This window comes from Aedes albopictus, chromosome 3 (assembly GCF_035046485.1).
Source record: "Aedes albopictus strain Foshan chromosome 3, AalbF5, whole genome shotgun sequence".
Classification (NCBI taxonomy): domain Eukaryota; kingdom Metazoa; phylum Arthropoda; class Insecta; order Diptera; family Culicidae; genus Aedes; species Aedes albopictus.
This window is the reverse complement of record NC_085138.1, coordinates 155,894,221-155,920,529: the sequence shown is the minus strand read 5'-3', so window position 1 is coordinate 155,920,529 and position 26,309 is coordinate 155,894,221. Positions and strand designations below refer to the sequence as shown.

At 40.9% G+C, this 26,309-nt stretch overlaps 1 protein-coding gene and 1 pseudogene across 4 annotated transcripts in view; one reads left to right on the top strand and one right to left on the bottom strand.

Moving 5' to 3' along the window:
* Positions 1-26,309, bottom strand: part of LOC109431885 (tetratricopeptide repeat protein 39C-like) — a 76,787-nt gene that overhangs the window by 31,466 nt on the left and 19,012 nt on the right. For all 4 annotated transcript variants that reach the window (XM_062856985.1, XM_062856984.1, XM_062856983.1 and 1 more), the window contains exon 3: positions 6,399-6,674. In XM_062856985.1, coding sequence (XP_062712969.1) covers positions 6,399-6,563 — 165 coding nt within the window. In that variant the 5' untranslated portion in view covers positions 6,564-6,674. The remainder of the gene's footprint in view (positions 1-6,398; positions 6,675-26,309) is intronic.
* LOC134283979 (ubiquitin carboxyl-terminal hydrolase 30 homolog) lies at positions 20,451-21,955 on the top strand (annotated as a pseudogene).

Below are 26,309 nucleotides of genomic sequence, written 5' to 3'. Positions count from 1 at the left end.
TGGAACTTCTCCCTGGCACCTTGCTTCCGGTTTCCAGCTTGCCGCTCGTAGACGTAGTCTATATCGACAGGTAAAAACTCTCTCTTCAACTCTCTAACCAACTCTCTCCACGAACCTATCTCACAGCAGACTTCCATGTACCAGGATCTCGCCTTCTGCGTAAACAGATGGTGAGCACCCTGGAACAGCTCAGATTCCGAAAAACCTTCTGACCTAGCGTTAAACTCAACCTCTTTTAGGAACTCATTCAACCTACGTCCATTGTCCATTCCATCGTATTTAACTGTCCATTTGTGAATGGGAAACTTATTCTCAAACCTATTTCTTGCTTCCACATTCTGAACTTTACCAACCACTTTTGGATCTACTTTCCTAGCTTCCTCTGAAACTCTCAGCGTTTCCAACGAGTCATTCCTTTTCTTCAACCAGTCCAGAAAATCTCCTGAATGAGCCTGAACCTGTTCTGAATCTACACCGTCCTTAAGGACAGACTTGTTAGAATCCCAACATGGCCGCCACAATGGCCGACTTTGGCACCTACTCACGATTTCGAGGGCACAAATCTCTTCGTAAACAAAACAAGCGCACCTGAGCTTCTCATTGTAAGCTAATTACAAGTGAGCAAGATCAGAATAATAAAATGCATTGTTGTTTAAAGCTTGCGTCTTGAGATTTGTGCGTCTGAAGATCTGATGCACTATTGAAGCTGGATTTCAAGACGTTTGTCCTTAACCTGTTCTTCGATCCTAGTACTGTTAGTGGTCTTAGCATGCGTATCCACAGGCTGGAAAGTTGCTTGATTAGCCTCTAACACCGTGATGCGCTGCAGTAGTACGCCTACAACCGCAGTCAGTTTTGCAACCTCTGCAGCTAGTTTCTCACTCTCACTCTCTACCGCTACTGTTTTCTCGCCACCCACAGTACCCTGCTCGTCATTCTCTCCATTTTCGTCGCTCGCTGCATTCAGATTTTCCTCAGTAGATCCCTTCTCATTATCGTTTCCCTTCTCCACCTGAACAGCATCTTCGTCAACCTCTTCATTTCGCATTTGATGCAAGCTTTCATTGATGATTGCCAGCTCGGCCTCTCTCACTTCGGGGAGGTGAGAGGTAGCTGAGAAGTACACGCTAAGAAGCTTGACACATTCCCCGGCAATTACGGCTAGACTATTTAAATCCTCCTCTTCTTTCGCGACGGTTTTTAAACGATGCATCCGTAACAGGATATGAATTAGTCGAGTTTTGTACAACTGTTCCGGCGCTCTTTTCGAACCTCGCTTCATCAAATGGTTTTTAATTCCGTTCAACTTATCGTCACACACTTCCAACTCTTCTACTACAGATTCGCTAACAAATGGAAATTCTAATTGCGGTTTATTTTTCTCCTCTTTCAGCAAACATCTCAGGGTTCTCTCAGACGCACTCCGTGAAGCTTCCAACGGCGCACCGCGGATCTTCAGCTCATGCTCCAGCTCATCGATAGTGAGATGACCTGGATTCATCGCATGGTACTTCGACAACACATGGGACATTTCCATAGTTGCCGCCGACATTCAACCAGAAAAAATCGAAAAATAAAATTTAAAAAGAAACTAATAATGTTGTTCAGAGGAACTTCCTCTCGAACCAATTTGAAAATCCTAAATGTGTTAACACTTTCGTTGCTTGAAAGCTAAAAAATGAAATTAAAAAAAAACCTAAAATTTGTTCACGCTCTCCTATGGAGCAATCAATTTAAAAAACCTAGTTTTAGCAAGTTTATGGTCAATAAACGTTTCGTTTTGTTTGGTGTTTTATTGTTCAGTCTGAAAATCACACTACACTGAGCCTTTCCGGAATTCAACCGCGAAAATACTCCAACTTTGAACTTGTACTATTTTAGTAAGTTTTGATCAAGTGTTGGCGGCTAATTAGACCGTCCACTCACATCCAAGACCCCTCTTGGTGAATTAGCTATATTGATATTTAATCTTCAGTTGGTTACCTGTTTTGTGTGCTTTTAGAAAAGTTTGTCGACGAAGTCTGGACGTTCCCAGAGACCTCCGCAAAGACACGCAATCGGCATTCAAGTGTACCCGGGCACTGAATCTGCGCAAAATTTCAGTTGGGCGCCAAGTGTAACTAATGGGGCCTCCCCCTATCCGGCATCAATGAGACCCCCTTCTACAACTGCCTCAGGGTCGGCATACGCGCTTGACTCACCGCGACCAAGAAAACACTTGAGTACCGAATTACAACACACTTTTCCCACTTTATTCAAACTTTTACACACAGGTACCTTTATTCGTCCTTCCCCCACTTCCTTACAGCCTATCTCCTACCTTACTGTCTACTTTCTTCCCTTTACGGTCGGCGGGGCCCCTTCTTCGTTCCGCAACCACTCTTTTCTACCTTCCTTCGTCGACGCTGGCCAGCTCCACTCGTCCCTCGACACTACGACGGCTTTCTTCCTCTTCCTCGTTTGCTTCAGTTCGTGGCCTGACTGCCGAGCGTTCGCGGTCGCTGGCTTGCCGATGCCGCGAAGCTCCGGGCAAAATGGCGGCACTCACAGTTAGTAACGGCACTGTGGTGGGCGGTACTCTCCCGTTAGGGTTCCGTCCTACTAGGAGTTGCTGGACAGAAGCTAGGGGATCACAATGGGATCAGAATTGCGCAACATATCCAGTCTTTACCGTGCCAGCAACATAAATATTATAATTATAAGGTTTATTTTTTTTCCTCGATTTATCGTCCATACTATATGGCACAAAATATATACTCTAGAAAGAGGGCCCCCACATTTATAAATCCGGACTTGAGAAGGATATTTTATGCAAACATATCTTGACAACATTCATCTATTAATAATGATCAAATCTCATTCAGGAATAATTTTATGAGTTGGGCTATTTTACCCAATTAGAAGGCACATCATGTTCTTAATTAATCAATTGAGAGTAGATTTTGTAAAGAAAATCGCGTTCTGATGGGATTCGAACCCACGACGAGCGTGCAGAATTTTTACCGTGTGTATGCGTCGAGAGCTTGGCGCGGTCACACGCTCAACGACCAACTGTTTCGGTGCGACGCAAGCTCGGGTACAACGATACATGTTGTCCTTCACTGGAATGTACCAGAATTGCTGGTATGTCGGAAATATACCGAAAATTTTCTAATTTTTCTTATACTAATGCTAATATACTATCTAATCACAAGTTTTTCGATAAATCAGTCGGGCCCTAATTTCTCAATATTGACATAGATGGTCAAAAAGGAGGAAACGTTATTTATAGAATACCGATTCTAAGCCCATTGTGTACTGCCTATAAGCCCAAATGGATTCTTTGGTCGTCATTTTCTAAAGGAGGTAGCAAGCACCATCGACCATCTCGTTAAAAATTCAACAATCCAACGTTAATCTTATTGGTTGGACGCCTCATGGACAAGTTCGACGGACGTTATTTTTATATTCGATTGGGCACCTTCTCCTGAGATTTTTGCTGCATAATTGATGCTGTACTTGGCAATGGAGCGGCCTTTTTTTTGGAAATTCCTTCCAATAAATGATTATTTGATAATACGTGTTTGGCGACGACACGATGATAAAAATAGAACGAACGGCACGATTTTCAAAGTCAATATTCAACTTGCATAAAAGGACTAGACAAATAAATAAAAATGTTGTTCTTATCCTAACCGAACAGATTCACTGGTTAGGAAGATTGTTCAGCAAGAATTGTTTTTATTGGACAAAGTGCAAGGAATCAAAGTCTTCCATAAAGTCACTAAAGAAAATTTTCTGTACCTATCAATACTGATTAATTCAAAGGAAGTACAACTACATCTATCGTCATTATCAGAGCGGTAACTCTTGCATCTGATAACTGATCTCATTTATTATGAATGCGAGCCAAGATGATAGCTTCTACATACATCCATATTCAATCATGTTCATCTGCGATACTTACACTGTGGTGCATAATTGATCGGACAAACGCCGATTTTCATACAAAATGGTCAAGTTTAAGATGCTGTAACTATGGTTTGCTTTGTTGGATTGAGCTCAATTTTTGACACGGAACTACAAATATGTTGAATTTTGTGTATACAAAGTATAAAATGTTTTCGTTCACAGGTCTGGGCGTGGCAAGGCGTTGAAAATATTGCAAAAGTGATCGGACAGCGGTACCCCTTTGATTTACACGCGTGCCGCTGTCCGATCACTTTTGCAATTTTTTCAAAGCCTTGCCACGCCCAGACCTGTGAACGAAAACATTTTATACTTTGTATACACAAAATTCAGCATATTTGTAGTTCCGTGTCAAAAATTGAGCTCAATCCATCAAAGCAAACCATAGTTACAGCATCTCAAATTTGGCCATTTTGTATGAAAATCGGCGTTTGTCCGATCAATTATGCACCACAGTGGACGTGACTCCCCCCATTATGCACAACAATGGGTGTCTTCATCTCTTCCCATATCGGCCTGTCGTTATCATTAAGAATCAAGTGCTGTGGGGAGAGCAAATCCTGTAAGGACCGGGAAAACCAACCGCACCGTGTAGCAGTGTTTCTCAACCAAAAAAGGGTTGAGAGAGCGAGTTGACATCGGATTAGTTGCAGGGATGGCACCAAAGTACATTGGAACCGAGACATAACCAATCTCAAATAAAATTTTCCAATATCTCGTTGTTACTCTTTAAAAATGCGGTTATGAAGATATTACGAGTTAAACACCTATAATAACATTTGTAGTGCACAGGCATAAGCCAAGCTTGCCTCAACTTAATAGCCTACTTTCAGGCCATTTTGGGAGACAATTAACTACCCAAGACATGTGAACCGTTCCCTAATACTTGATGCCCATGTAGACGTTTTATAATAAAATAAAAATTGAAAGCCGCAATTAGGATTAGAACTCCTAAGCCAAACAAGTATTTAAGAAAAAAGAAATTAAAAGAATGATGAAATCTCGTCATTTTGTGAACGGAATCCGTTATCTATTTGGCTAATAGAGTACGATGTTTGCTTAATGTGTTATGTGTGATGTGTTATATTAGGGTGCATTTGTAGTGATCTGTTTTATTTTTCATAATACGTAGTGTCTCATAGTTGTAATGTTATACTTTGTTTTTGTTACTCCAAACAAATGTCCCGAATGGAGGATAACGTGCCTCTGGAGCCGGCCTTCTGATGGTTCCAAACGTGGGTTTAAACATTTGTTGTGCTTTATTTATTTTGCATTTGTTATGCTTCACATTCCGCCTTAGGAAATAAACCTAAACATATTCCTACAATAATCAATCTGTTTTCCACAAGGTTTGCTACCTGATTTTCGTACTCATGACGAGAAAACTCTTACTAGTGAATTGTCGTTACAGATTCGAGAACCCCTGCAAGAAAGCCATGTCATGCTTGGTATAGAAAAAGGGAAATCTTTTGAGCACGATTTAACGCTTTTTCTATAGAATAGAACACAGGAGAGTACACTCGTTACTTCTTGTACCTCACAGTCCTTATCTTCCTCCGACAAGGTACCCGGTTATGCATTTATTATTTTTTCCTGTAATTGAAGTGCACTTGACGGGCAAAATTGTTTCACATTCGTTCATTGTCTGGTATAATGGCTTGTGCTATGCATTCGCTTTCATGGACTTTCATCGCTTTCTACCAATTATGCACGCTTGACAGCGTCCTGCTTCCTGGAAGGAGGTCTCATGCATTGAATAGGAATGCAAAGACTTTCGTCGAAGCAAATGTGCCCTGCCATCCGATAAAAATTACCCTAGCAATGCAATGAATTAATGAATCTACTGAATAATAAAACTGAAACATAAAAATGAAGCATTTTTTGTGAGCTTGCACATAAAAGGCTCAATAAAATTACAAAATATTGCAATAGAGTATTACAATGCAGCTTATTGGGTTGGATACCATACAAAATATCATAAAGTAACAATATAACTTATGGTTATGTACCATACGATGAATTGTAAATGTACAATTTTCAATAGAATAGGGAATCGCGCCACTTGGGCGGTGGCTTCTATTTTCGTCTGTTTTCCACTATAACTCAGTCAAATTTGAACCAATTGACACAATTTTTGGAATGCAGTGAGATAGGTATAGTATCTACCCGTGTACAACATTGCAAGTCAATTGGTTCAAAATTGACTGAGTTATAGTGGAAAACAGACGAATATAGAAGCCACCGCCCAAGTAGCGCGATTCCCTATATACGTTACGTATCGTTATAATATAGAAATCGTATATTTTTGGATATTGTTTGAACTTTCTGAACAATAGAAAGTATCGTTGAATTACCATATAATAACAATAGCATTCACTGTTTGTAATAGAATACACTGTACAATTCTTGTTAGACATTGTTTTTGTATGAGAATTTCCATCCGGGCTTACCATGAACGAGATGAATGTGTGGCCCGCCACGATGTGCACACTGGACTCCCGATTGTGGAAGCTTTCCTCGGCCGCTTTCGGTTGATTGTTAAGCCATAGTGCGATTCCTTGCTTGACATATTCCCAGTCCTGCAGATTGTCCGATGTCTCCACAGGCGACGCCATTCAGCCGGCGGCGTTATGTGCATCAAGCGATTTCGCTCTGTTGACGTGTTAGACGACACTCAACGGTTGGATGATTTGTCTTTCCGGGAAGAATCGAATTGTGGAACGGGTCTGGAAATAGATGAGGAGAAAATATAACTGTCAATCAATGAAAGGTTTCAGAAGAAGTCGAAACCGTCAATCAGTTATGTTTACGATCAAAGTATTCAATTAAACATGTAAAGCTAGTATAAATAAAACAAATTGATGAGTATCTTTTATTATTATTTCAAAATTTATATTTCAATGGCCCTACGAGTCAGCCGTAAAAAACCATTGTAGCGGAAAATCAGCAACAGAATAGGAGGAAATCAAAGCTTGTTTTTCTCAGAGATGGCACCACCACATTTGAGGTAAAATCATTTTTCTTGTATGGACAAATCGCTGGCTTGCACTTGTTCCGCATCGCAGCGATTTGTACCCTGGGGTAAAAAGTTGCAAATTAGAAACAAAATCATTCTCCCTATGCGATTCTTCCGGATTCATTGCAGTAATAGAGAATTTATTGCACCACCATACAAATTTCAAGCTGTTTACCTCATTTTTCCTGACTGGCATTTTCCACCCGTGTTGTGCATGATGTTTCGAGTGGATAGCCGCCGGGCGGCGCCGCTGTATATGTGAAAAATACATGGAACGCGAGCGCCATCTATGATTCCTTAGCGCAAACTTTTCTGCTTGTTTACACTGTTATAACGTTTACCGCATTTTTCAGAAAAGCGCCTCTACCGACACTTTAGCATAAACGCAGCTGCTTGCTTGCCATTATACGAACCGAGACTAACGGCAACGACCCCAGCGAACATAAAGGACTTGCGATTGGAAACTCGGTACGTGAAACTGCCGATCTCTCAACTTCATTGGGAGCACCCGCATATTTACATCGCCGATCTACTGAAGGACCGCGGGTTCGGCATCGTAGCGCTGCAAGAGGTGTGTTGGACAGGATCCATCGTGCGAACGTTTAGAGGTAATCATACCATCTACCAGAGCTGCGGCAACACACGCGAGCTGGGAACAGCTTTCATAGTGATGGGTGATATGCAGAGGCGCGTGATCGGTTGGTGGCCGATCGACGAAACAATGTGCAGGTTGAAGATCAAGGGCCGATTCTTCAACTTCAGTATTATAAACGTGCACAGCCCACACTCCGGAAGTACTGATGATGACAAGGACGCATTTTACGCGCAGCTCGAACGCGAGTACGATCGATCGCTGCTAAAGCCACGACGTCAAGATCATCATAGCAAATTTGAACGCTCAGGTAGGCCAGGAGAAGGAATTCAGACCGACGATTGGAAAGTTCAGCGCCCACCAGCAGACGAACGAAAACGGGCTACGACTCACTGATTTCCCTGCCATGGCCATATGTAGCACCTTTTTCCAACACAGCCTCCCTTGTCGTTACACCTGGAGATCACCACAGCAGATGGAATCTCAAATCGACCACGTTCTGATTGACGGACGGCACTTCTCCGGCATTATCGACTTCAGGACCTATCGTGGCTCCAAGATCGACTCCGACCACTAACTATCAGGTGATGGTCAAACTGCGCCCAAAACTTTCCGTCATCAACAATGTACGGTACAGATATCCGCCACGGTACAACGTAGAGCGACTAAACCAACCGGATGTCGCCTCAGCATACGCGCAGAATCTCGAGGCCGCGTTGCCTGACGAGGGCGAGCTCGATGAGGCCCCTCTAGAGGACTGCTGGAGTGCAGTCAGTGAAAGCAGCCATCAACGGCGCAGCCGAGAGCACCATCGGGTACGTGGAACGGAATCGACGGAACGACTGGTTCGACGAAGAGTGCAGAACGGTTTTGGAGGAGAAGAATGCAGCGAGGGCGATAATGCTGCAGCAAGGGACTCGACAGAACGTGGAACGTTATAAACAGAAGCGGAAACAGCAGACCCGCCTCTTTCGGGAGAAAAAGCGCCGCCTGGAAGAAGCGGAGTGTGAGAAATGGAACTGCTGTGCCGTTCCTAAGAAACACGGAAGTTCTATCAGAAGCTCAACGCATCCCGCAACGGTTTCGTGCCGCGAGCCGGACGGAGGCCTCTTGACGGACGGACGTGAGGTGATCGAAAGGTGGAAGCAGCACTTCGATCAGCACCTGAATCACAGAGAACAGACATCCAGGCTAGAACAAATTTCATTCAGATAGTTGGGTAAGGATTTGAATTTTCACTCGAGTAAGGTTGCAAACCAATACACGATGACAACACTAACGCCGCCAAACACCATATTGCCACAGTCAGTGGTGAATTGAAAGATTTCAAGTGGTGAATTAAATTAGTATGGGAAATTTACCGATTGCAGCGCCACGCTATTGCCACTTGTGTTGCCGATAAAATATTCCTTACACAAAATTCAGATTGGACTTGAATGTCTGTTCTCTGTGCCTGAATGGCGTGGAGAACGTGGGCACTGGAGACCACGGCAACGGAGGAAACGACGACACCAGTGCAACGGAGGACGGAAATTGGTTCATTCATCCCATGCAGAGGGAAGTTAAGGATGCCATTCATCAGCTCAAAACTAACAAAGCTGCTGGTAAGGATGGTATCACAGCTGAACTCATCAAGATGGGCCCAGAAAAGTTGGCCACCTGTCTGCACCGGCTGATAGTCAGGATCTGGGAAACCGAACTGCTACCGGAGGAGTGGAAGGAAGGGGTAATCTGCCCCATTCACAAGAAAGGCGACCATTTGGAATGTGAGAACTTCAGAGCGATCACTATTTTGAATGCTGCCTACAAAGTGCTATCCCAGATCATCTTCCGTCGTCTGTCACCTAAAAAGAATGAGTTCGTGGGAAGTTATCATGGGAAGGCTTCATCGACGGCCGGTCGACAACGGATCACATCTTCACCGTACGGCAAATCCTCCAGAAATGCCGTGAATACTGTAGGAAGAATAATTGAATTGAAAATAATAAATAGTTAAATTGTTATGAATTTCATTAGAACATTCATATCAGTGTAAAGGTAGAGAGACGAAATAATTGGATTCTGCAATATACCAGCATCCGAGCTGTCGGCGGCGTCGTCGGCGCGGCGCGTGAGCATTCGAATGAAATATGAGCAAGGGAGAGAGATCAGCGACGGCAGAATGAAAAGGATAGCAACAAAAGGAGGCTTGTGAATGGAATGAGTGGGCATTGAGAGTCAGTTTGGAAACGAAGTTTGTGGTTGAAGGATGTGATGGTGTAATGATGGTAAACAAAGTGAACGTTTGCAAAATAAAAGAAAAAATGTGAGAATTACAAATGTGTTTAACTTATTCGCCGAATCCTACAAATACCAGGTCCCAACGCATCACCTGTTCAACGACTTCAAGGCAGCATACGACAGTATCGACCGCGCAGAGCTATGGAGGATCATGGACGAAAACGGCTTTCTTGGGAAGCTGACTAGACTGATTAAAGCAACGATGAACGGTGTGCAAAACTGCATAAGGGTTTCAGGTGAACTATCCAGTTCATTCGAATCTCGCCGGGGACTGAGACAAGGTGACGGGCTCTCATGCCTACTCTTCAACATCGCTCTGGAAGGTGTGATGCGACGAGGCGGGCTCAACAGCCGGGGAACGATTTTCACAAAATCCGGACAATTTGTGTGCTTTGCGGACGATATGGACATTATTGCCAGAACATTTGGAACGGTGGCAGAGCTGTACACCCGCCTGAAACGCGAAGCAGCAAAGGTCGAACGGGTGGTGAATGCCTCAAAATCAAAGTACATGCTGGTAGGCGGAACCGAACACGACCGGATCCGTCTAAGTAGTAATGTTACGATAGATGGGGATACTTTCGAGGTGGTGGAGGAATTCGTCTACCTCGGATCCTTACTGACGGCTGACAACAACGTGAGTTATGGAATTCGAAGGCGAATCATCAGCGGAAGTCGGGAATACTATGGGCTCCAGAAAAAACTGCGGTCGAAAAAGATTCACCCACGCACCAAATGCGCCAAACGCTAATAAGACCGGTGGTCCTCTACGGACACGAGACATGGACCATGCTCGTGGTGGACCTGTCAGCATTCGGAGTTTTCGAGCGACGCGTGCTAAGGACGATCTTCGGCGGTGTGCAGGAGAATGATGTGTGGCGGAGAAGGATGAACCACGAGCTCGCTGCACTTTACGGCGAACCCGGCATCCAGAAGGTGGCCAAATCGGGAATGATACGATGGGCAGGGCATGTTGCAAGAATGCCGGACAACAACCCTGCAAAGTTGGTGTTCGCGACAAATCCGGTTAGCACAAGAAGGCGTAGAGCGCCAGCGCAGAGAGCACGATAGACGGATAAGGTGGAGCGTGATTTGGCGAGCATCGGGCGTGATTGAGGGTGGAGAACGGCAGCCACGAACCGAGTATTGTGGCGTACTATTGTTGATTATGTCTTGTCTTAAATGCGATGTAAATGTAAAGACTGGACTTGAAAAAAATGAGACACTCAAAATAATGTATAACTTTTGATTGCGGTCACAAAAATTGATTTTTTAACCAGGAATAGCATGTTATGTGTAGTTAATGCCCTACAAAATTCATCAAAATTGGTTCAGTATTGGCGCAAATATTGTCGAACAATAAAATGCGATTTTGGAAATTTTGGGCTTCAATTTTAAAAATTGTTTAGGCTATAACATGGTTGTTGGCTCATCAAAACGTCTGAAAATTTGACTGTAAGTTCTTCAAGTAAGTCATAATAAGTGATGAAAGTTTCATTATACAGTACTTTTTCGATTATATCACGAATAAAAAAAATAATCGCGTGATATACTGGAGCGTGATAAAATTGAAACATATATTTTGCGAGTGTTTTTATTACTCTAAATACACCTAAATACAAAAAAGCAAATAAAAACCGAACGAAACATCAAACCACACAATAGAAATTGAAAATTCCAAGCAGCAAAAAATAAAATTAGCCAACCGTCAATAAATATCAAGGAGTCATCCTAGACTGTATTTATGCTGCATTGTAGAACAATGTGAAGATATCCCTTCAACGCCTCAACTAACTAGTGAAGACGAAATGGAGCCACATGAAATGGAATGCATTAAGTCTGAAATGGCACTCAATAGTTTCCTCGAGTGAGCAAGCAATAAGTAGCATTTTCAGTCTTGAGTAATATTTAAGTTATGACATCCATGCATGGTAGCAATTGATCATTTCATAACAGCCGTTTAAGTGATTTTAATGGTCTATTCTGACGAACATCTTTAGATTCTCTTATGCTAGGAATCTTTCTAAGCTTATATGAAGTTGCGAACGGCATTCTAAAGCTTGAATTTTGACATTTTATCAAACCAACTTTGATTGAAATGAGTTAAAATTGCAGTTTTATATAGCTTTCCGTTTGTTAGGTAAATATTTGAGATGTTTTAGAATGCGATTCTAGATTATCAAGTTCAGTACCCGGTCTGAAACCCCTTATCACCCTTGTCACTGAAACCATTTAGAGTAGAAGCATTAGTTTTGGCCATAATATAGATTGAAACCTTTCATATTTCATTAGTTTTAAATGGGTAATTTGTATTTTTTTTAGGAGTGGTTTCCCTTAGACTGATCAAAACTGGTGAACGAACGCTACTAATGTGCAAAAGTAGCATACTTATGACAATTTATATGTCCTACTTAGTTTGAAATATGTACTCGGAAATATTTCTATCAAATATCATAGCGTGATAAAATCGAAAAAAATACCGTGCTTGAATCGAGCGTGATATAATGGAGCGTGATTAAATAGAACCGTGACAAAATCGAAAAACCACTGTAATCAGTTCAGTACTTTTTTAACAATTCAAACAAAAAACGGGGTTTTCAAATTTTGTGCACTTTTTAACATTTTAAAATCAATGTGCATTATTTTGACTATTGGCAACACTGTCTCGATTTTTTTTTGAAACTTTGACAGTATAAAATCGGTTAATCTGCTCTCAGTAAAAATTTCAGCCATTTTGATTGAACATTTTAAAAGTTGGAGCAGTTTGAATGTCACTATACCAAAAACCACATCTGCTTATTGTGACATTGTGCTACATATATGACTATAACTTTTTAAAGATCAAATCAAATTGAATTAAATTTTGATACAATACATCTACATACATACTTTTTGTACAGAAACATTTTCATTGAAATCGGTTCAGTATTTTTGGCTCTACAGTTTTAGGTAAAAAATGTGATATTTTATAATGTGTTTGTTTGGCCCAAGACTCTAAAATGGTAAGTCACTTGTTTCGGCGATATCTCCGCCAACACTTAACTGATTTTGATGAAATTTGTATGGTATTAGCTACACATAATGTACTATTTCTGGTAAAAAAAAATCTGCTATTTTTGTGCACGCAATCAAAAGTTATACATTATTCTCTGTGTCTCATTTTTTCGAGTCCAGTCTTTATGTATATCCCCTGCTAAGGGATTCAGAAGAAACTGTGGTCCAAACAAATTAACCCCTGCATCAAATGTGCCACGTTCTTCGTGATGGCACAAATTTCCCAAATAGAGGAGAACGTGCCTCTGGATCCGACCTACTCACCACGTTCTTCGTGTTTTGCTTCTTCTTCTTCTTCCTGGCGTACCGTCCCCACTGCACAGTGGTCCACGAACCAGACTTACGAGGATGCATTCAGCGCCTTCAAATGATTTTTTCGACAAATATGATCTTCTACAAAGTTGTTCCTAATAATAAGGCCCTCTTTCCAATGTATATGAAAATTAGGGTGGTCCATATTTTCTAAGAAATTGGAAACCAAACTTTCTTATTTGCAAGAATAGCTATATACATTCTTTGGAAAAGTTATTTTTGTATCTCAAGAAAAAAATAGGTGAAAAGTGCCTTTTTTCTAGAAAATCGTCTATATCTTTTGAACGGAATGATGTAGCAATATTCTCAGTGCACGAAATTGTGCGTTTTTGGAAGCTATAAAAGTGGTTCTTTACTTCTTTGACGACTTTGATGAGAAAATTGAAACAAAAAAGTTAGAGCGATAAAAAGATTTGTTCTAGCGTCACCCTATAAAAATTATGGGAAAATGATTCAAATTTGGGCAAAACAGTTTTTTCGCTTTATCTTTTTCAGTTCAAATTTCTCATCAAAGTCGTCAAAGAACCGCTTTAAGAGCTTTCAAAAACGCACATTTTCGTACACTGAGAATGTTGCTACGTCATTCCGTTCAAAAGATACAGACGATTTTCTAGAAAAAAAGGCACTTTTTAACTATTTTTTTTCTTGAGTTACAAAAATGACACCTCTCTAATTTTTTGATATGTTTTATAACAATATTTCTTCTTTTGAATGTAGGAAAAAGATATTTTTTATCTTTGCCCCAACCCGTAATATCGCCTTTTGAATAAACTATGATTTTTAAAGAAAAACGTTCCTAACTTTTGAAACAAATGAGATAATAATCGTCTCAGCGTACGAAACTACGCGTTTTCAAATTCTCTGCAAGTTTCTTGGTCGACTTGTATGAGAAATTGAAACTGAAAAAGTTAAAGCCAGAAAACCGGTTTTTCTTGAATCACCCTACCCATGTAACCAGTATACTTATGTGACAATCCTGAAGTTATTTCTAAAATAGATTAATAAAACTTAGCAATAAAGCTCTTTGTTCTGCAAATCCGAGATAAAATAGGCATAAAATATCCATAAGACTAATCTGGCCCACTCTTCAGGAGATCTCCAAGGCTGCTTTTGAAGACTGCTTTGAAACTAGTTGTATTTATGTGCCTACACTGATGATTGATTATAAGTACTTAAAAAAACTTTAACAAGAATAGCTTATAAGCTTATTTAGAATAATATCTCTAGATCTAGCTACAGCAAACTAGCTCAAAATTGATCTCCAACTTTTCCTCCGAAAAATGTATATAGTTATTCTTGCAAATAAGAAAGTTTGGTTTCCAATTTCTGTGAAAATATGGACCACCCTAATTTAATTTGAACATTGGGAAGAGGGCCATACTATTAGGAACAACTTTGTAGAAGTTCATATTTGTCTAAAAAATCATTTAAAGGCGCGGCATGCATCTTTCCTCCTCAATCTGGTTCATGGACCATTGTGACTGGCACAAAGCCTGCTAGTGTACTATGAGCACTTCCACAGTAATTTCTTTTCCGAAAAGATCCTGGGCTGACCAGGTATCGACCCCGTCACCTCCAGTATGGTTATGATGGATACCCACGCCTTCATAGCTGCGGCTATATATATGGGCCCTGTACAAGACGCTAATAAGATCGGTGATCCTCTACCTACGACCACCGAGACTTGGACTGTACTCGAGGATAACTTACAAGCACTAGGAGTGTTTGAGCTACGCTTGCTAAGGATGACCTTTGGCGGTGCACGGAAGATCGGTGTGTGGCAGCGAAGGATGAACCGCGAGCTAGCTACAATCACTGGTGAACTTACATCCCGGAAGCTGAAAGGAAAATATCTCAATCTCTTTAAGGTTCTACGATATTGTAGGGTTTGCAAAAAAAAACATGAAACTCATGACTAAGTTCTACTTTGTAGTTCTACTCAATCACCATTGAATCTACATTTGTGATTATTCTCCGCTAATATCCATAGTGCTTCACAATCCAACGAAGAAGATCTTTTTACAGTTGTCGGCCATTGTAAGGTTTGCAAAATATCTTGGAGTTTAAAAGTTTCAACTTCTACACAATCTACCTCCTCAACCGCCATCTACGTTTGCTATTATTACTCGCGTTTGTCAACGGTGCTCCACAATCTAACGAGTAGTCCTTTTGACGGTTGTCGGAAATTGTAAGGTATGCAAAATGTTCTGAAGTTCTAGACTTCAAAGTTCTAAAAATTCTGCCACAATTTATATGATTGTTGCCACAATGGTTTATGGTCGTCGTAATCCACGCTATTTCGTAATGCAACGAGAAAATCTCTTTGAGGTTATACGACATTGAAGGTTTGCAAAACATTTTGGGGTTCATGACTTTCAAGTTCTACAGAGTCTACCTCGTTCGCCATCAATCACCAGTATTCCAATTCAAAACAGGTCCTGATTATGCCGGTCGTTTTGATTCGGATCAATGACGACAGTAGGAACGTTCAATGTACCATTGGAAAATCCCATAATTTGTAAATTCATAGCTATACAATACATGGGCGCCTGCAATGTCATTGCCACGTGCGCTAACTTGCTGTTCAAGTTCAAAAATTGCCAGCAGCATGTCACGAAACAAAGTTATATCCAGCTCCCGCATAATGGATACGGTAGGCAGGCATGTTATGTCAAGCATAGTTCTTGCTTGAACTTGCCGCGGTTCAGGTCAAGAACACAATTTTCCTCCATCCACTGCACTGATGATGGTTTGATTCAGCTTTCTTCCGTGCTACACCTCATACGTCGTCGTTCACGGTTGTCCCATCGTCGCACCACGAATCCTTTTTCCATTTCGTCTTACTTGGTTTGCTATTGTCTTGGATGTAGTTTTGCATGCTAGTCGCTCGCCATTGGGAGGGAGGTTTCAATATGTAACTAAACTACCCTCCATGGCGTATTCCATTTTTTTTTCGCGTAGGTGGAGAAACGTGACCGTTTCAAATTCCCATGAATCGTTGCCCCTGGGCAGAGGTTTGCTGAATACGAAAGTTGTACATAGTTACTTTTGGCGAAAGCCAATATTTTTATATTTCCTTTTTCATATTTGTTTCGATTTTCTTCTCATATTATTTTTTTCTTTTCTCTAGTTTTCTGTTTTTTTTTCTTTTTCATTGTTTTATCGTCTTCCTGATCTTTTTTTCTTTCGTGATATTCACTATGGGTTAGAACCTGATTCTAAGATTATTTCCCAGTAGTTGTTTAAGTAATATTGTATTGATAAATGTATAATACATTTGATAGTAATAAAAAAAATAATAATAAAAAGCATGCTTAACGGAGAAAGCTCAAATTTCAATAATGATCCACGTTAGAGTATAGTTACGGCATTCAAGAAATTTGAACTTATGCCAGCTTCACACATATCAATACTGACAAGTATTTACATTTGATAAAGCATTCGAATCTGAAAAAAAAAAAAACAGTCATAGCCATATTCAACTCAACCAGTAACTATATGCTCAAAAACTATATATTTGTTTTTAGCTAGATATGTATTGAATACTCCAAAGCCCACAATCGCGCACTCGGTGTATCGACTTGTGTCAGCATGACGGAGCATAAATAATTCAATTTGTGCCATCAATGTAACCGCCCATGTTGCGCTGAAAGCTTGCATTATCATACAGCTGACCGCACTTTTGGTCGATATTGTATAGTTCAGTTCAGTTCAGCGTCCATTGACTTGGTAAGTATGTGCAACAACAAGTCATCAGATTGGTGCAGAATAGAGACAAAAGTCTTTACATTATATAGTGGCAATGCTGCGAATTGAATGGAAGCAATGCGGCAGTTAGGTGAATTACATCCTAAGGATATATGTACAATAGCCGATACTTAGTGCGCTATTAATCGCAATAGCTTCCAAAAATAAGCAAAAGTAGAAATGACGAACATATTGTCGTCTATAAAAGAACCACCTCTAGCGCAATACAAAATATGTATACTAAATTTTTACCTCACTTTCCGTGCATTTCTCCATCCAACTGTTTAAAGATTTTTCCTTCAATTTTTCTGAAAATATGGCTTTATGTTTGTCATTTGCTTATTCTTCTACTTATCATAACGTCCCCAATGGGACAAAACCTGCTTCTCAGCTTACTGATGTTCTATGAGCACTTCGTCTTCCTCTGCTAACTGCCATTTTGCATGTCGTGTGGCAGGCTCGATAATACTCCATGTTCAAGGAATGCAAGGAAATTTCCTTTACGAAAAGTTCCTGGGCCGAACGGGAATCGAACCCATGTGGCTATATGTCGCCCTCATCAGTACTCTGGATTCCGCTCATGTAGGGGAATTGTGGGTAAAATGAACAGGGTGGTATTTTACAGCATTTAGGCTATTTTTGCATATTTGAACGATTAGGTTCTATGTAACAACATAAATCTTTGTACTTCTACTGATATTGGACTTAAAAATTAACTAAACCACTTTAAAATGAGGAAAATAGCGAAAACCATGCAAACAATATGGTCTGATGTAAAACTGAGCTAATCGTAATAAGGGTCAGTTCGTCCATTATTCGCAAATTTCTACATGTGTGATGGTATCTAATAATTCACTTCTAAAACAAAATAATTAGATGAAAAAAAAGTTATTGTTTTTAATAAACAATTAGAAGTGACATTAAAACAAACAGAGCTTGAGGGTAGAATGAACAGTTTATTCAAACTTTAAATATTTTTTACAAGGTTTTGTTCAAACTCGGTGTACTGAAATCTTTAAGATCGGGCTTTTCATGTAGAAGAAAGATTCTAGAAAAAGGTATAATTATTCTATAGCCAACTTTGAGCTGTCATATCTCCGGAATCAATAAACCGAATGCAATGAAATTTTGATCACTTATGACTAATATAATGAACTTTGAAAAACATCCTATTACTTTTTCAATTTAATGCCGGCAATTTGATTGCTTTCCGTCGAAACATAAATATAATCAAGTCTATTATAGAGAAATGAACTATAATTACTATCCATAATTTTAAAACGATAATGAAGTTTCGGATAAATTGGTGTTGTATTAGAAAAATAGTCTAATCGTTTTAACTTTCTTTCATGGTAAGATTTTTAAGTTAAGTCAAAAGTTTTTAATAGGTAGCTCATTATATTAGCCATAAATTATCAAAATTTTATTGCGTTCGGTTGGTTGAATCCGGAGATATAACAGCTCAAAGTTGGCTATCGGATAATTATTAGGGTGGGTCAAGGGTTATATGGAAAAACGTGAATTCGATCGTATCTAGCCAGATCAAGGTTTTTTCGATTCCATTTGGGGTCCTTAACAACTGGCCAAAATTTGAGAGGGATCGATTACGCCTACGTTTTGCGCATCGCGATTGAAATTTGAATGGAAATTCGTATAGGAAAACGTGCTTTTTTGTATTTTTCCTATTTCAACTACTAATTTATCTAAAGCCATAATACTAAACCCGTTAAAGTATAGTTCATGATATACCTTACAACTTTGCCGAAGACAGCAGGGTGCTAAAATGCTCACAAAAAAGTTATTATGCTCCAAAGTGAGGTATATCGAAATATATACTGAAAATGACTTTTTCTGTCATCACTGCGCTCTGGGTCAATTATAAACTGCTATAGCACTTTGTGGATGCATTCTATCAATTTGGTGTCTTCAGCAAAATTGTTTGGATTTACATGCTCTTTGAATTGCATTTGGACATTAGTTCGAAATTTCACCTCATAGGTGGCGCTGCGATACAAACTTTTTTATTTCGCATCCTAGAGCTTTGGAGTTTTCGGCAATGTTGCTGAACACGAAAAATTATGGAAGTTTGTCGAAGACACCAAAGCTCTAGCACTTAACACAGCGAAGTTATAGCAAAAGTAGTTAATCATGTTCAAAAATTTACGTTTTTGCAAATTGCAATTTTACAAATTTCAATCGCGATGCGCAAAACGTAGGCGTAACCGATCCCTCTCAAATTTTGGCCAGTTGTTAAGGACCCCAAATGGAGTCGAAAAAACCTTGATCTGACAAAAATGTTCCGATGACCCACCCTAATAATTATACCTTTTTCTAAAATATTTCTAACTTCATATAGAAAAGCCCGATCTTTTCCAAAATTGGACCACTGATACATAACTAGTTGATGAACTCACAGTAAAAATTTGAGAATATTTGATGCCTTTTTCGAAAAGTTATTGCTAGTTGAACATATTTTAAAAAGTGAAAATTTTACCTGTCCCAGTTATTTGAGTGTCCCCTGTATATTTACTCTATTCACATATCAAGTAAGAAAACATATCTTAGTTCAACAAAATAATATTGTTATTAGAAAATCCGCCTGTTTTAGTACATTTTTTATCAAATAATTATTGCAGTACATTCACGCAGAAAAAAATATGGTAAAATCAAAAATATTTGAGGTAAATTCAAATAAATTGTCAATTTGTTCAGGCAACAAAAATAAAACTGTTTGAAGCAAATCAAACGTCACATTTGAAGCGAACGCAATCCATGTTTGAAACAAACATACATCTTCTGACAGGTTATGTTAGAAACAAATGTAGGATTTTTTGTTTTTTTTTTTTTTGCGGCAGGTTGGTGGAAATATTTGTTTTCCCATTGAATTTCATTTTCTTCGCTAAAAAAAACCAAAGACCACGGTCCATACAATTTTTTTTGTATGAACGAAAGACCTTACTTACCTTACCGATCAGGCTAAGGCCGGGGTGGCCTCTGCTGTACATAGTAGCCGTATCCATTCCACTCGGTCCATGGCTGTTTGTCTCCAGTTCCGCACTTTGCGTTGGGTCCGCAGATCGTCCTCCACTTGGTCGACCCACCTAGCTCGCTGCGCTCCACGTCTTCTTGTACCGGTCGGATGACCACGTGGTTTATGGACAGCCCCTAATGTTTTTGCATTTCATGTTAGTTCATCCTATGTGCAATGAAATACAAAGCGTGACAGTGACAGATTCAAAATATATTACGAAAGTATAATAGACCATTCCCGTGAAAATTTTTTATGTGCCCTATGGCTTTCCGACAATTTATTGAGCATTCTTTCCCAAGGAACCTATACGTTTTAAAGCCTCTAACTATTGAAAAACAATGAAAAACCTGCGAAGTAGCACTTAACCCTACCGTCTCCTATATACTAATTCACCCCAATTTCCGTCAAACCCCTTTCTCCCCTATGGCTCAACCGCAGCGATGTGGTGAGTTTTTGATCAGCCAGCAAACTGTCAGACGCTTGTTTTTGTTTTGATCCAGAACGTTTTGATTTGCTTCGGTCCGTGCAAATCGGTTCCGTGCCAAGGAATCGGTGACTATCTCATCCCGCGGTTTCCTCTACGTGATCAGTACGCTACTGAAAGACAGCATGGAGCTTCTGAGCCCTGGAGTACACGCGGCGTTGTCCCAAAACACATCGGTGGTGCTGGTGTTTTTGTTCGGGCTTGATTGCCGAGGTGGTTATGTTTCGCGAAACAGAAAACGGCATTCTGCACCAGCAGGACCTAGCACAGGTGGCTTTTCCTAAATCGAGTTCCGTTGTATGGTCTGGCCCGTTCAGTGTATAGAAGGTTGTAGTAGCGGCGGAAGACATCAGTTTTTTTGTTAATTAAAACCTTTTATCCTTATACAACCTGAAAAGCCAAAAAAAGTCGCTCGATTTTCAAAATCTTTTTGCGACTTTTTCATTCCTTTTTTGTGTTTTTTTTTTTCTACCAGCGAAATTTTCTAATTTTTCATCGAAGAATGTAATGCCAGCGAGAGTGACCACTGCCGTCGTCGTCGGTGCTGTCGTGTTTTGGGGACCTTCCGGTGAGTAATGTGAGAAAAACATCGATTATCTATCTGATTGATTTGATAAGGCGAAAACTAACGTGATTTTTTTTTACTTCAAGGTAACTCAAGATTAATACGGCAGAGGCAAAGTCAGATCGCCGGATTGCACAACTTCGGGAAGACCTGCTTCCTAAATACGCTGTTCCAGGCCTTGGCGACTTGTCCGTTGTCAGTTGGACAACACCAAGGACGTGAAAACGTTGGTCAATGGATCGCATCCGACGTTGCGCCGAGATCCGTATTCTCCGGGAGCAGTTATCCGGTCGTTGAACGGAGGAGGTAACCAAACCGAAGATGATCGGCTGTCTGTCGGACGCCCTGGAAGAAGAAGAACTGAAGGTCATGATGCCAGGCCGTCCAGTGCCAAGCTGTCGGAGTTTTGCAATCAGGCTTATTCTGCGCGGCGTGTGAGGTGAGACGAGTCGAATGAGGTGACAAAAGTCGACTCGCCCCATTTGATTTACATTAGTCGTCGCACGTCACGTGAGACGAAACCGTCCGTCTCACCTCACACGCCGCGCAGAATAAGCCTGAATATCAAGTACGACGTATCCACGAACGTGACACGCTGGAGGGGTCACTGATGCGCCGGAACACCGTCAACGATCATTTCCAAGCTCTCCGGACGACCGAGCAAGCCGAAGTCGATTCTGGCCACAAACATAAGCCGAAACTGGACAAACGACCATCTGGATCGTGCCGATCTCTGTGGGTGTGCTCCGGGAGGGTGTGGATCTGGGCAGACCGAAAACAGATCCAGGTTCCCCATCCGTTCCGAGGCGGAGCAGTCAGGTCAGGTATGCTGATAAAAATCCGTGGTCAGATGCGACATGTTCGAAAGTGTGACGCTGCCGCTTCCGGAAGTTAACAACCCCAGAATTGTTAGGTTCTCTACTTGACTGAAATAAACACCCTCATTCTTGTTTACGGACGTATCCACTTTCGAACGTTTTTGGTTCGATCGAATCAGTAGGCCATTTGATTTTGCTGGCGTAAACGAGAATGCGTACGATTTTCGTTCGAAAGTGGATTCGATCGAAAACAAGAATGAGGGTGAAAGGCTGCTATATCCAAAGCATGAACTACTTCTGACTTTTTACCCCTCTTCTTATCAAGTAAACAAGCGTGGGCTTTAGTTTTGAATCATTCATTCCAAAAGTCCATCCTTGGCGCCTGTCTGCCAAGTGCTGCTCGTTTGATTATCGACCTGGTACACAGCAAATATGAACTTCTGGAACAATTATCAGACCATTTTAGAAGAATGATTTCTTGCATCACCATGCAAATTGAAAGGACGTGATGTACCTTATGAAAACATAAATCCTTATGGACATCTAAAGCCTCGACAAGATCTGTTCAATAGAAAGTATAACTACAAAATTACAATAGAAAGTATAACTAACTACAAAATTGCAATTACTATTTTAAAAGCAGATGTATTGTGCATAGCTTAACGACTCCAGAAAACTTGGCGAACCTTTTATTCGGCAAGATCTGTCCAATGGGGAGAATACCTACAAAGATAATTGATCTATTTCAAAACCAGATCTACTGTGCTGACTTCAGAGGACTTGGTGAACCTTCTATTCGACAAGATCTGTTCAATAGGAAGTATTACAGCAAATTGTGCGTCACCTAACGACTTCAGAGGACTTGGTGAACCTTTTATTCGGCAAGATCTGTTCGACAGGGAGAATACCTTTAAAGAGAATTAATCTATTTCAAAATCAGATGTACTGTGCGTCACCACACAACTTCAGAGGACTTGGTGAACCTTCTATTCGGCAAGATCTGTTCAATAGGAAGAATACCTACAAAGAGAATGGATCTATTTCAAAACCAGATGTACTGTGCGTCACCACACAACTTCAGAGGACTTGGTGAACCTTCTATTCGACAAGATCTGTTCAATAGGAAGTGTTACAGCAAATTGTGCGTCACCTAACGACTTCAGAGGACTTGGTGAACCTTTTATTCGGCAAGATCTGTTCGACAGGGAGAATACCTTCAAAGAGAATTAATCTATTTCAAAACCAGATGTACTGTGCGTCACCACACAACTTCAGAGGACTTGGTGAACCTTCTATTCGACAAGATCTGTTCGACAGGGAGAATACCTACAAAGAGAATTGATCCATTTCAAAACCAGATGTACTTGTGCTCATTCTGCGAATGGAGTGACGTGAGAAAAGTCGGAGTCGTATATCGAGATGAGGAATCCACTCTCGAATGAAGTGACTCGCCGTGTAAATCAAATGGAGAGTCACCTCATTCGAGTCGAGATTTCTCACCTCGATATACGACTCCGACTTTTCTCACGTCACTCCATTCGCAGAATGAGCACAACTGTGCGTCACCACACAACTTCAGAGGACTTGGTGAACCTTCTATTCGACAAGATCTGTTCAATAGGAAGTGTTACAGCAAATTGTGCGTCACCACACAACTTCAGAGGACTTGGTGAACCTTCTATTCGACAAGATCTGTTCAATAGGAAGTGCTACAGCAAATTGTGCGTCACCTAACGACTTCAGAGGACTTGGTGAACCTTTTATTCGGCAAGATCTGTTCGACAGAGTGAATACCTACAAAGAAAATTGATCTATTTCAAAACCAGTTGTACTGTGCGTCACCACACAACTTCAGAGGATTCGGTGAACCTTCTATTCGGCAAAATCTGTTCAATAGGCAGAATACCTACAAAGAGAATTGATCTATTTCAAAACCAGATGTACTGTGCGTCACCACACAACTTCAGAGGACTTGGTGAACCTTCTATTCGACAAAATCTGTTCAATAGGAAGTGCTACAGCAAATTGTGCGTCACCTAACGACATCAGAGGACTTGGTGAACCTTTTATTCGGCAAGATCTGTTCGACAGAGTGAATACCTACAAAGAGAATTGATCTATTTCAAAACCAGTTGTACTGTGCGTCACCACACAACTTCAGAGGACTTGGTGAACCTTCTATTCGACAAGATCTGTTCAATAGGAAGTGTTACAGCAAATTGTGCGTCACCTAACGACTTCAGAGGACTTGGTGAGCCTTTTATTCGGCAAGATCTGTTCGACAGAGTGAATACCTACAAAGAGAATTGATCTATTTCAAAACCAGATGTACTGTGCGTCACCACACAACTTCAGAGGACTTGGTGAACCTTCTATTCGACAAGATCTGTTCAATAGGAAGTGTTACAGCAAATTGTGCGTCACCTAACGACTTCAGAGGACTTGGTGAGCCTTTTATTCGGCAAGATCTGTTCGACAGAGTGAATACCTACAAAGAGAATTGATCTATTTCAAAACCAGTTGTACTGTGCGTCACCACACAACTTCAGAGGACTTGGTGAACCTTCTATTCGGCAAAATCTGTTCAATAGGCAGAATACCTACAAAGAGAATTGATCTATTTCAAAACCAGATGTACTGTGCGTCACCACACAACTTCAGAGGACTTGGTGAACCTTCTATTCGACAAGATCTGTTCAATAGGAAGTGTTACAGCAAATTGTGCGTCACCTAACGACTTCAGAGGACTTGGTGAGCCTTTTATTCGGCAAGATCTGTTCGACAGAGTGAATACCTACAAAGAAAATTGATCTATTTCAAAACCAGATGTACTGTGCGTCACCACACAACTTCAGAGGACTTGGTGAACCTTCTATTCGACAAGATCTGTTCAATAGGAAGTGCTACAGCAAATTGTGCGTCACCTAACGACTTCAGAGGGCTTGGTGAACCTTCTATTCAGCAAAATCTGTTCAATAGGAAGAATACCCACAAAGAGAATTGATCTATTTCATAACCAGATGTACTGTGCGTCACCACACAACTTCAGAGGACTTGGTGAACCTCCTATTCGACAAGATCTGTTCAATAGGAAGTATTACTGCAAATTGTGCCTCCAGAAGTGGACTGTTTCAAAAGTGTAATTCGCTTGGGTTCATTCGGGTATTCTACAGTTTCCGGCGAAACCACTCGCTGAACACCTCTCCCCCCCCTCCCCACACACATGAACCATTTTTATTTATTGAATATTTAAACATAACTGACATTCAGGAACGGACCCGCGTCTGGAGGCCATGCCATGCGTGATGGTGCGAGCTGTCCCTGCTTTCGTCGCTCGATCGTCTAGACGTCATAGCTATGGCCTTCTTTGACTACTACATACATCTGCTACTGCTCTTGTGTTTGTTGCTGTGGTTGCTGCTGGGGTGCCTATCCTTGCTGTACTTGTCGTGCTGTTCTTGGACGAACTGAGTAAGAGAAATAGAAGGTTCGATTTAGGATCTTTGATTTGGAAATTTAGGTGTAACGGTAAATGAGTTCCTGAAGAAGTTCTCACAATGACCGAAACGATGGACAACAAATTAAATTTATTCAGAGGTTGCAAAACAAGAGGCAAAAACAGCACATAAAGCAATGTGACAGAAGCAAAGCAATTATTTACCTGTACCCACCCGGCCGCTTCGTTTTGACTGAGGATGATTCCTGCATACCTCGATCTTGTCTAAGAACGGCATGCGTTCAATGAATTATGCAGTGTTAGCAAGCAAAAAGAATATAGCATATAGAAATTTATACACGTATCTCCAATGGTCTTAGCTTGTCGAACAAAAAATACACACGTAGGTGGCATCCCTATTATTCTGCCCTAAGAGAATTGTAGGCAGCCAACATCAAACGTGGAGCCCCATTAACAATGCATTGTTCCCTAAACATTGGTACAACCAGGGTACAACATGCGGGAATCGAAAATATTACGTCATAGTACCCGGCTGAATTTTCATCATATGTTACTCACCTATGATGGGATCGTTTCTTTGAAGATTTTCGGCCGTCCACGTCATCATCCTTGTCGCGGTAGCGATCCTCCTCGGCGGGCTTTCGTTCCACATCTCACCAATTCATGCCAGGTTCTTAATCGCATCGGAAATCTACAAAACAAACAGCAGTTTTAAATTAAAACTTTTAATAACTCTATTATTTCTCACGACAACAAAGTAGCCTACCTCCATCTCTGCCACCTCAGACGCTTCCGAGTAGTCCTCCCTCCGAGTCGGATTCATCCCCGTCGTCGTTGCCGGTCGGTTCATACGCGTCATCCTCTTCGCCCTCGGTATCGTCTTTCCTTCCGATTCTGCACCCAAGAACGTCCAGCTACCGTTGTCAAAGAAACCCTCCGGGTCGTCCGTGTTGGTTTTGACAAAAAGCGGCCATTCGATCAGATTCAACGAGCCTGACGTGAACA